This window comes from Rana temporaria, chromosome 2, assembly GCF_905171775.1.
Source record: "Rana temporaria chromosome 2, aRanTem1.1, whole genome shotgun sequence".
NCBI lineage: Eukaryota > Metazoa > Chordata > Amphibia > Anura > Ranidae > Rana > Rana temporaria.
Genome location: NC_053490.1, coordinates 360877154 through 360889469, shown reverse-complemented (window position 1 = coordinate 360889469; position 12316 = coordinate 360877154). Strand labels below are relative to the sequence as shown.

The window sequence follows — 12316 nt, the reverse complement described above, 5'->3', positions numbered from 1 at the left end:
TCATCACAAAAAACGTGTGTACGCGGCATTAGCCTTTGGCATTTTATATTATGCCTGTTTTTTGTTTTTTATTTTATTATTATTAATTATTGTGCAATGTGCAGCATATGTACTGTTACTGCAAGTTGCTTTCTTATTTAATTTTGTATTTTATTTTCTGTGTCCAATTTATGTGGGTTACTTTTTATTAAAGTACTTGTTTTACATTACTGGATTGTAATATTTTTTTATCCATTAAAATTCATGATAATTAAAAAGTAAAATATAAATAATGAATGAAATATAACACAATTGTATATATCAGTTTTTTTTTTAATTATTATTTAAAAAAAACTGTATTCTTCATTTTCGGTTTTGGCACCAAAATGTCCATTTCGTGCACCCCTAACTAGGACTGACTGAAATAAGTTTGCTTGCATTAAAAGCATAGCAAATTACATTCTTGTGTGAACGAGACCCTAAGATTAATTTTAATGCATGTGCTTTCAGTTTTAACAAATTCATTAATTTGGTGGTTGAGATATTTATATATATATATATATATATATATACAGTGCCATGCGAAAGTATTTGGCCCCCTTGAACTTTGCGACCTTTTGCCACATTTCAGGCTTCAAACATAAAGATATAAAACTGTAATTTTTTTGAAGAATCAACAACAAGTGGAACACACTCATGAAGTGGAACAAAATTTATTGGATATTTCATACTTTTTTAACAAATAAAAAACTGAAAAATTGGGTGTGCAAAATTATTCAGCCCCCTTAAGTTAATACTTTGTAGCACCACCTTTTGCTGCGATTACAGCTGTAAGTCGCTTGGGGTATGTCTCTATCAGTTTTGCACATCGAAAGACTGACATTTTTGCCCATTCCTCCTTGCAAAACAGCTCGAGCTCAGTGAGGTTGGATGGAGAGCATTTGTGAACAGCAGTTTTCAGTTCTTTCCACATATTCTCGATTGGATTCAGGTCTGGACTTTGACTTGGCCATTCTAACACCTGGATATGTTTATCTGTGAACCATTCCATTGTAGATTTTGCTTTATGTTTTGGATCATTGTCTTTTTGGAAGACAAATCTCCGTCTCAGTCTCAGGTCTTTTGCAGACTCCATCAGGTTTTCTTCCAGAATGGTCCTGTATTTGGCTTCATCCATCTTCCCATCAATTTTAACCATCTTCCCTGTCCCTGCTGAAGAAAAGCAGGCCCAAACCATGATGCTGCCACCACCATGTTTGACAGAGGGGATGGTGTGTTCAGAGTGATGAGCTGTGTTGCTTTTACGCCAAACATAACGTTTTGCATTGTTGCCAAAAAGTTCGATTTTGGTTTCATCTGACCAGAGCACCTTCTTCCACATGTTTGGTGTGTCTCCCAGGTGGCTTGTGGCAAACTTTAAACAACACTTTTTATGGATATCTTCAAGAAATGGCTTTCTTCTTGCCACTCTTCCATAAAGGCCAGATTTGTGCAGTATACGACTGATTGTTGTCCTATGGACAGAGTCTCCCACCTCAGCTGTAGATCTCTGCAGTTCATCCAGAGTGATCATGGGCCTCTTGGCTGCATCTCTGATCAGTCTTCTCCTTGTATGAGCTGAAAGTTTAGAGGGACGGCCAGGTCTTCGTAGATTTGCAGTGGTCTGATACTCCTTCCATTTCAATATTATCGCTTGCACAGTGCTCTTTGGGATGTTTAAAGCTTGGGAAATCTTGTTGTATCCAAATCCGGCTTTAAACTTCTCCACAACAGTATCTCGGACCTGCTTGGTGTGATCCTTGTTCTTCATGATGCTCTCTGCGCTTTAAACGGACCTCTAAAACTATCACAGTGCAGGTGCATTTATACGGAGACTTTATTACACACATTGGATCATTCAGAGATCCTCACTGAGCTTCTGGAGAGAGTTTGCTGCACTGAAAGTAAAGGGGCTGAATAATTTTGCACGCCCAATTTTTCAGTTTTTTATTTGTTAAAAAAGTTTGAAATTTCCAATACATTTCGTTCCACTTCATGATTGTGTCCCACTTGTTGTTGATTCTTCAAAACAAATTACAGTTTTATATCTTTATGTTTGAAGCCTGAAATGTGGCAAAAGGTTGCAAAGTTCAAGGAGGCCGAATACTTTCGCAAGGCACTGTGTATATATATATATATATATATATATATATATATATCCATCTTTGTGTCATTGTATAAAGTAAATGATATGATACTGTAATAAGTAACTTCTCAAATTACAAATGCAAGCTGCATTACAAAACATATAGGGAAAAAAATGGATAAAAGCTAAGGGATAGCATTTGCCCTCTACACTGCCTACAAATTCACAGCCCTTTATTTAATGCTTTTATCTTATTTTTTTCTGATTTGTATTCTAAATTTTTTGTCAAATTTTTCACTTATTAGTGATGTTATCATTTATGTAGTTTTGGATGAATTTCAAATTTGAGCTTAAATTTTACAGTATATCTTTAATGCCTTGGTGTTTTTAGAATTTCAAATCTTTTGGATAACTTTTTTTTTTTTTTTTTACTTTAGAATAGACTTTTTTTTTAAGTTTTGGACATGCATCAATAACTATTATTTTGCAATCTAGGAGATTTTGGGTACTTGCCTTTTTCATTGCCAGTGTTGATCAATAATAAATATTAGAAATAACGTGCTTGTTAAAATACTTTGTTTTACTAAACCCAGGACCCACATTCACTGTATTTGGTCTTCCACAGTTCACAGAATATGGAAATGCAATTATTTTAGTAAATATAAACTGCTAAATACCTTTTATTATCAGCAGCATATAGCAGACTTGTTACTTGTATGAGTGTCTGGTTAAAGATTGTAGGATAAGTTTTTATTCTCCTCTGACTGCCCTATGAGGCTTCAGGACAGTGCTGATTGGCCCTGTGCTGATCGCATGCGCTCTAACAAGAAAAATAAAACTCTCTAGCAATACACACCAAACTGAGCATTTGCAGAGTGACGCCAAAGGCTCTGTACTATTAAGAGATGGATTGGGGACAGTGGAAGAAAGGGAGGGTCAGAAAAGGTGGGATCAAACAGCCGTTTTACACAATACACAGAATTGACCCCTCAGGTTCTAACAAGCATGCATTAATGCATATACAGACTGATTTTACTGTTATGGGTCTAGTAATACTTTAATTATTGAATACATGTGTATAAGAAGTTTCTTTAAACCTTTATTCTCTGTCATGTTTAATTTCATGCAATTTCTTCAATGTTTGTTAATGTTCATGGCTTCTTTTTCATACAGCATGGAAGGTTTTCGGGTGGTTAAACTAAATGAAATTATACGGCAGGTGGATGTAGTCATCACTTGTACAGGTAACCAGGTATACAAATGCTACTGTAAATATATAAAAAAAAAGGTCTATATCATTTAAAGTACAAAAAGACAAATGTGTGTTCTGTAACTTACGGTTAAATACCTTGTTTCTTTTATTTGTTTGATAACCGGTAACTCTGTTAAACTTTTCATAAAGCTGGGTGCAGGTTACTTAGATTTGATTAAAGACATGATTACAGATGATCAACTACATAAACACAGCATCAATCCAGTCCATGTGAGGCATCAACTTCTCATCAACTTCTCATTCCCTAAGATCTTCTGGATCGAGACACCCATGACAGAGCCCTTGATTTAAAGGGGGTTGTAAAGGTAATAAAAAAAAAAATCCTAAATAGCTTCCTTTACCTTAGTGCAGTCCTCCTTCACTTACGTCATCCTTCGATTTTGCTTTTAAATGTCCTTATTTCCTCTGAGAAATCCTCACTTCCTGTTCTTCTGTCTGTAACTCTACACAGTAATGCAATGCTTTCTCCCTGGTGTGGAGTGTCGTGCTCGCCCCCTCCCTTGGACTGCAGGAGAGTCAGGACACTCTGTACGTTGCAGATAGAGAAAGGAGCTGTGTGTTAGTGGGCGTCCTGACTCTCCTGCAGTCCAAGGGAGGGTGCGAGCATGACACTCCACACCAGGGAGAAAGCCTTGCATTACTGTGTGGAGTTACAGAGAGAAGAACAGGAAGGGAGGATTTCTCCGAAGAAATAAGGACATTTAAAAGCAAAATCGAAGGATGAGGTAAGTGAAGGAGAACTGCACTAAGGTAAAGGAAGCTATTTATTTTTTTACCTTTACAACCCCTTTAACTCTTTGTCTTCCTTCTTTACACTGTGTGTGTGTGCGTGTATATATATTTATATACCGTATTTTCCGGCATATAAGACAACCTTTTGCATGTAAACGGCGGCCATCCATTATTCAAAAGCCGCGCCTCCTCCTCAGACTGTTCCGTGTTCCGCCTATCACGGATGCCTTCTCATCCTCTGTCTCGGACGAGAGGACATCCGTGATAGGCGGAACAATGAACAGAGGCTCTGCTGGGAAAATGAGTGTTCCGCCTATCACGGAACAGCCTTAGGAGGAGGCGCGACTTTTGAATGATGGATGGCCGTCGTCTGACATACTCTGCAAACAGGAGAAGGTAGGGAGATCGTCGAGGCAGGGAATGGAATGGTACAGTAAGGTCGGCAATTGCACAGTGAGGTAATAATGGCACAGTGAGGCATGTAATAATGGCACAGTGAGACATGTAATAATGGCACAGTGAGGCATGTAATAATGGCACAGTGAGGCATGTAATAATGGCACAGTGAGGCATGTAATAATGGCACAGTGAGGCATGTAATAATGGCACAGTGAGGCATGTAATAATGGAACAGTGAGGCATGTATAATGGCACAGTGAGGCATGTATAACGGCACAGTGAGGGGTCGTCTTATACGGTGAGTATATCCCAGAACCAACATTTTAGCTGGGAAAATTAGGGGGTCGTCTTATACGCCCAGTCGTCTTATACGCCGGCAAATACGGTATATAATATACACTGCTCAGTATAAATGCGATTTTAATCAATATCTCAGTGAGCACAAGAACAATTTCCAAAATGTTGACAAAACTGAGTTTTATAGAACATTTGTATAGCTCATTACATGAATGTAATGCTGCGTACACACTATCGCTTTGTCTGATGAAAACGGTCTGATTGACCGTTTTAATCAGACTAACCGATAGTGTGTGGGTCCCATCATTTTTTTTATCCATTGGAACTTGTTTTAAAATCATCTGATGGTTAAAAAAACTGATAGAAAAAAATGATCGTCTGTGGGCACGTCCATCGGTTAAAAATCCATGCATGCTCAGAATCAAGTCGACGCATGCTTGGAAGCATTGAACTTAATTTTTCTCAGCACGTCTTGCGTTTTACGTCACCGCGTTCTGACACGATCATTTTTTTAACTGATGGTGTATAGGCAAGACTGATGAAAGTCAGCTTCATTGGATATCTGATGAAAAAATCCATCGGACCGTTTTCATCGGATGAACCAATCGTGTGTACAGAGCATTAGGGTAATAATATAACTTGGATTACAAAATCTTTAGTTTTAATTTTAATCTTCAATTTTACTCAAATTAGTTAATGTAAAAATGAATACACCCCACAACAAAAACTACTACATCTAGTATTTTATATGACCTCCATGATTTGTAAGGTCAGTACCAAGTCTTCTAGGCATGGAATGAACAAGTAGGTGACATATTGCAACATCTATCTTTTTCCAAAGAATGACCACTTTTGGAGTCTGGATGTTGGATGGAGAGTGATGCTCAACTTGTCTCTTCAGAATTCACCATAGGTGTTTGATTGGGTTCCGGTCAGGAGACATATATGGCCACTGAATCACTTTAACACTGTTCTTTTTCAGAAATGCAACAGTGGCCTTAGATGTGTGTTTTGGATCATTGTCATGTTGGAAAAGTGCACGACCAAGGGTACGGAGTGATAGCAGCATCTCCCATTTCAATATAAAGCAATACAACTTTGAATTCATGATACCATCAATGAAATGCAGCTCCCTGACACCAGCAGCACTCATGCAGCCCCACAGAAGAACAGTGCCACCACCATATTTCACTGTATGCACCATGCATTTTCCATTGTACTCTTCACCTTTTGTGATGCCATACAGTGTTGAAGCCATCAGTTCCAAAAACATTTATCTTGGTCTCATCACTCCAGAGTACAGAGTCCCAGTAGTCCTCTTCTTTTCTTTATCGTACACCATGGGACACAAAGGGCTGATTTACTAAAAGCAATGCGCTGCGCCGGTTCATGGCTTAATTGGCACGCCGGATGAATCCTTAATTAGGCGCATGAACTGGCGTAGCAGCGGGCGCAATGCAATTAATATGTAAAGCCGCCGCCGAACTCCCTTTAGAAGTCTATGGGAGAAATCAAAAGTGTTAATTTTAAAGGTTAATATGCTAATTTTTGTCCTAAAAAGTGTTTGTGGAGTTGAGTCCTGCCCCAGGGCACATGTATCAATGCTTTTTTTATTTTTTAAAACGGCCATTTTTTTGGGAGCAGTGAATTTAATAATGCTTAAAGTGCAACAATAAAAGTGAAATATTCCTTTAAATTTCGTACCATGGGGGGGGGGTGTAAAGTAAGCATGTGAAATAGCGCTTGTTTCCCGTACTTAGAAATGTCCCTGCTCAAAATGACATTCTGAAGGAAAAAAGTCATTTAAAAAATCACTCGCAGCTATAATGAATTGTCGGCTCCCGGCAATTCAGAGCAAATTCATTCTTAAAAAAAAAAGTGTGGGGTCCCACCAAATTCAATTACAAGATGGAAGAAGAAGAAGCGCGGAAAGAAGACATTAATAAAGGAATTGTCAAAAAAAACGGCTATTGTCTTTTTTTACATTTTTGACACTTTTCTTGGGGTGAAATGGTAGAGGTACAATGTACCCCATTACCATTTCACACAGGGGGGCGGGATCTGGGGGTCCCCTTTGTTAAAGGGGTCTTCCAGATTCCGATAAGCCCCCTGCCCGCAGACCCCCACAACCACTGTCAAGGGTTGTGGGGATGAGGCCCTTGTCCCCATCAACATGGGGACAAGGTGCTTTGGGGGGACCCCAAAGCACCCTCCCCATGTTGAGGGCATGTGGCCTGGTACGGTTCAGGAGAGGAGGGGGGGTTCTCTCATCCCCCCCTCTTTTCTGCGGCCAGGTTGCGTGCACGGATAAGGGATCTGGTGTGGATTTTTGGGGGAACTCCACATCATTTTTTTTTATTTGATGGCAGGGGTCCCCTTAATATCCATACCAGACCTGAAGGGCCTGATAATTGAATTTGGGGGGACCCCCACATTTTTTTTATGAGCAATAACTGTATTCTTTATAGCCATGAGTACTTTTAAATTCCTTTTTTTTTCTTCAGAAATGACATCTTGTACAGGGACAGTTCTAAGCACGGGAAACATTTTTTTTACAGGTTACCAGTTTAGAGATACAGAGGAGGTCTAGTGCTTAAATTATTGCTCTCGCTCTAATGCACACGTCAATACCTCACATGTGTGGTTTTAATGGCGTTTACATATGTGGGTGGGACTTACAAGCTACTAGGGACAGGGGCGTTTTTTTTTTTTTGTTTGTTTTTTACAGATTTTTTTTTAGTTTTGCACTTTTTTTCCTTCTTTTTTTTTTTATCACTTTTATTCCTATTACAAGAAATGTAAACATCCCTTGTAATAGGACTAGTGTGTGACAGGTCCTCTTTATGGAGCGAGGCGGGGTCAATAAGACACTGATCTGATGCTTTCAGCCACAATCATGTTTGTTCAGCACAGTGGTGTAGTGGATAGCATTTTCACCTAGCAGCAAAAAGGGTCGCTGGTTCGAATCCCGCCCGTGACACCATCTGCCTGGAGTTTGCATGTTCTCCCTGTGCCTGCGTGGGTTTCTAAAAACATGCTGTAAATCAGATCCTGTCTAAATAAGCCCTAATATGCAGTAGTATATTTAGGTTTTGTGCTGCCCTAGGCCTGACTAAACTTCTGCACCTCCTAATAGAAAAAATGACCCACCCCTTCCTGTCAAGGCCACACCCTGTTTTTTATGACCCGCCCATACATTTTCAGGGGGGGGACACACACTAGTTCTGGGGGGAGGGGGGGCACTGGATTCCCTTAATTTGCATAGTTTTTCTCTCACTTCCTGTTTGGCTATGGGGCAGGAAGTGAAGGCAAATCTCTGCAATTGGACAGGGATGGTACAAAATAAACTGACGGGCTATAACCCACCCTCCCTCACTCTATTCCAGTGGTTCTTAACCTTTCTAGTGCCGTGACCCCTTCATAAAATTTCCCAAGTTGTGGGGACCCCTAACAATAAAATCTTTTTCGGAGCGTGGGTTGTCAGCACCCGGGGGAAGACAAGTAATTTGTGCCCCCCAGCCCACAGACATTTAGCGCTCCCTGAGTCCCTTTCACTCATACAGTATTCAAACCCCTTATGGTACATTTTACGATGTACCACTCTTTTTTCCCCTTTCTTTCCCTTTTATCTCTCTGTATCCTAATTTATTGCTTTTTCCCCCCATCCCTCGCTCTAGTCTTTCTTGTTCTGTCTCTTATCTCTTATTCTTTCTCCCCCTTTTTCTTTGTTCCTCCCCCTCTTTTCCTCTCCTATCCATGTATTCTCTAATTGTATTCCTTTTTTCACTCCTTGGTGGGTGGGGGGGGGGTTTAGTGGCATTGCTGGCACAGAGTTCGGACGAGTGGCAGTGCTGGGGGGGGGGGGAGTTCTGATCAGCCAACTAGTGCCTCGTTTCCACTGAGCGGATCGGTTCGGTATGGTTCGGTACGGTGCGCTTTTTTGGGTGTTTCCATTATGAAAGCGTGCCATAAAAGTGAACCGTACCGGGCCATTCTGGGTCCTGCTTCAGATGTGGGGCCATAGAGAATGGAACAGTTCCATTAGGGCAGACCTACAAATACATCTCACTGATTGGTGGATGTGCTAGGCTTTTTTTCTAAACCTTGCATGGTCCCGGATGGTCCGATTTGCAGTGGAAATGTTCTGCAGAATAGACCGGACCATTCTAACCCGTTCCATTCTAAGCGACCCGAACCGATCCGCTCAGTGGAAACAAGGCATTAGTTGCTCTTGATCAAGGTTATCTGCTAATCTGAGAACTGTGGGGACTTTTAATGGCAACTTTAATCACGGGTAGTGTTACTCACTGTGTCTCTGACTTTGTGGTGTCTCGTAACAGTGACACCTATGCCAAAATCAGGAGATAGGGTCTCCTCCAGTCCCTCCCACTTCACAATCCTCACCAGTCAGCTGACTTCTGGTCTCTGCCCCCACCAATGCCGTGAACCGAATGGGCGGCTGAAAAGAGGCTTAGTGGGTGGCCACGGGCTCCAGGAACAGCCCAGCTGGACTCCTGCAGGCTCCAGGGACAGCCCTGCTGGGCAGCCGCAAAAAGGTTGGGAGAGTGGTGCGGGCTTCAGAAACAGCCTAGCATTCAGTGACCCCTGGCAAATCGTCATTCGACCCCCAAGGGGGTCCCGACCCCCCCTGTTGAGAATCACTGCTCTATCCAAAATTAAAAAAAAAAGTGTTGATTATAGTTCTACTTTAAGCACAAATTTCTGATAATTTTATTGAGAGGACTAAGAAAATATAACCATGCCAATAGGCCAGGATACAGCGTTGCTAATATGTATGAATGTGTGTTAGGGACCCCCACAAACACCACCCAATGTTAAATAAACAATTTTCTTAATTTGCAAATAAGTATCATCTGCTCATTTTTTTGGGATGTCTGCACCCCTAATTGGGTGAAGACACCTCACAAATTGTGTCACTTTCTACTTCAAATTCATTCACTTCCTGTCACATAGCCAAACAGGAAGTGAGGGTAAAACCTTACTAATGTATTTTCTTGGGGGACACACAGATCAATCTAAATAGTTTCCCATTATGTAAATTGCACTCTAGCATTTTGCTGTGTACACCCCAAATTATTAGGGATCTTGGACTTTGGGGTCCATTTACTAAAGGCAAATCCACTTTGCACTACAAGTGGACAAGGAAGGAAGAAAAGAACAAAAAAAAACTTTGCTTCTACATGATTGGATGTTAAAATCATCAGTGCTTCCCCTCAGATTTTAAGCAACTACGCTTGTACTGCAGAGTGGCTTTGCCTTTACTAAACCCCAAACTAACTAATCATTTGGGGTGTACACAGCAGTTTGCTTAATGGGGACACTAGTTAGATTGACCTGTGTGTCCCCAAGAAAAGACATTGGTAGGGTTTTAACCTCACTTCCTGTTAAGCTGTGTGACAGAAAGTGAAGCCAATTTTAAGAAAAGGGACACAAAGCCAAACCCAAAAAACACAAGCAGGGGTTCTAACACTCACTTGGCTTCCCTCAAACACCCACAATTAGAATAGGATTGCCTTGCGCTAGATTTAAGCACAGTGCTGTAAATCAGCACTTCAAGCCTGTTCGCCTATAACCCCCCCCCCCCCCCCCCCAACAGGCCATGTTTGCAGGCTTTCCTTCATCTTGCACATGTGCTTTAAAAGACAGTCTGGACAGCAATTCTTGATAAGATAAATCCACAAAACATGTCCTGTCGGGGGTACTTGAGAACCACTGCAGTAAAAAGGAAAAAAATGTATACTTACCGCTCTGTATTTTTCCTTTCCTGGTGATTATACATGGCAGCAAACAATCCACACATACGCACCAGGAAAGGAGCTTTGAGACAAAATCACACCTGTTTTGTTAGTCCATTCAGCCTATTTCAGCTTCAGCTGTCAAAATCTGTAGCATGAAAAAGTAACAAAAAAACAAACTTCAAAATTTGAAAGTAATTTTATTGGTCAACAAAACAAGGAAAGCAAAAACAAACAAAAAAAATCAAACAAAAATAAATAAATATAAAAAATAAAAATAAACATAGGTTCATCTGGGGGCCACCTTATTAAAGGGGGCTCCTAGATTCCGATAAGCCCCCGCCCTCAGACACCGACAACCAATGGCCAGGGCTGTCGGGAAGAGGCCCTTGTCCCCATCGATATGGGGAAAAGAGTGCTTTGGGGTGGGGGGCGCAATGCCCCCCCTGCCCCAAAGCACGCACTTCCCCATGTTGAGGGTGTGCGGCCTGGTACGGCTCAGGAGGGGGGGCCCGCTCGCTCGTCCCCATTCCTGTCTGGCCAGACGGCATGCTCGGATAAGGGTTTGGTATGGATCTTGGGGGAACCCCCACGCCGTTTTTTTGGCGTAGGTTTTCCCCCTTATGATCCAGACCAAACCTAAGGGCCTGATGTGCTCCTGGAGGGGAACCCACGCCATTTTTTTTTTAAATTTGGCGTGGAGTTCCCCTTCATGATCAGCGTAAGCTGAAAACGATTCAGGCATTCACGTGTGCCGCTTCAAGCCACGCAAAGGCAGCTACGCCGCTTGGTATTTACCAATATTTTGCCGGCGTAGTGGAGCAGCGTGCATAAGTGCCCGAATTTGCCATTCGTGCATGCGCAGTAGACAAATAAACCTCTGGGAGGCTTAAACGTACTTGCCGGCATAGCCGCTTGTTTTCCCAAAAATCACTTTCACTTTCAATTTGGCCCGTAAAACTTAAACAAACACATGTCACTACACTTCCCCACATTACCCCACATCCCCCCCTAATAAACTCTCTCACAAACACCTTCATTTTACATTTCTAAATGCCGTGCGCCAGGTCCATAGAGGCGCACCATCCGCCCCCTCCTGGGCGCACTAGGCATTATAGTAAATAAGGAATTTTGCTGCTTTAGCAGCGCATTCCTTTAGTAAATGTCAAAATGGTTGTTGCTCCAGCCCTTGCTCCGTGAATCATGGAGCAAAGGCTTGGTAAATCAGCCCCAAAGTCTCATCTTTACATAATGGGTTAAGGGTCACCAGCGGTGATTGGACACTGGCACAACCAATCAAAGACAGTTCCCCTCCATATAACCCCTCCCATCAGGGGAGTTCCTCAGTTTTTTTGCCAGTGTCTAAGAGGTGTTGGACGAGCGAGGATGTGCTAAGGATAGCTCTGCTAAAGAAACCCTTTGAGGGAAAAGGAGCTATGCTTAAAAGGATCCATCCAAGACACTAATAAAGAGCTGAATCTGAAGGATCCAGGCCTCATAGCTGAGGTGTCACCTGTAATGTCTCCCCTCAGAGGACTGGGCTCTGGGGTCCAGCACTTTCACTACAGCAGCGAAAAGTCCTGGTCAGAGTCTTTTACATGGCCCAGGGGAGAGGTATCCGTATAGGAGCCCATATCCCTGAAGGTTGGCACACAAAACCCACAGAGATGGGTGAATATTGGTGCTGTCTGAATTTTTTCAGCTGAAAAACCCCTTGGCAGGGATAAGGGAATCCTATGAAGAAGCTTAGGATCC

The 12316-nt window shown here is 41.8% G+C and overlaps 1 protein-coding gene across 1 annotated transcript in view; it reads left to right on the top strand.

Annotated features, from left to right (window-relative positions):
- The window catches only part of AHCYL1 (adenosylhomocysteinase like 1), an 810468-nt gene that overhangs the window by 532735 nt on the left and 265417 nt on the right, over positions 1-12316 (top strand). The window contains exon 11 of the mRNA XM_040337629.1: positions 3278-3348. Coding sequence (XP_040193563.1) covers positions 3278-3348 — 71 coding nt within the window. The remainder of the gene's footprint in view (positions 1-3277; positions 3349-12316) is intronic.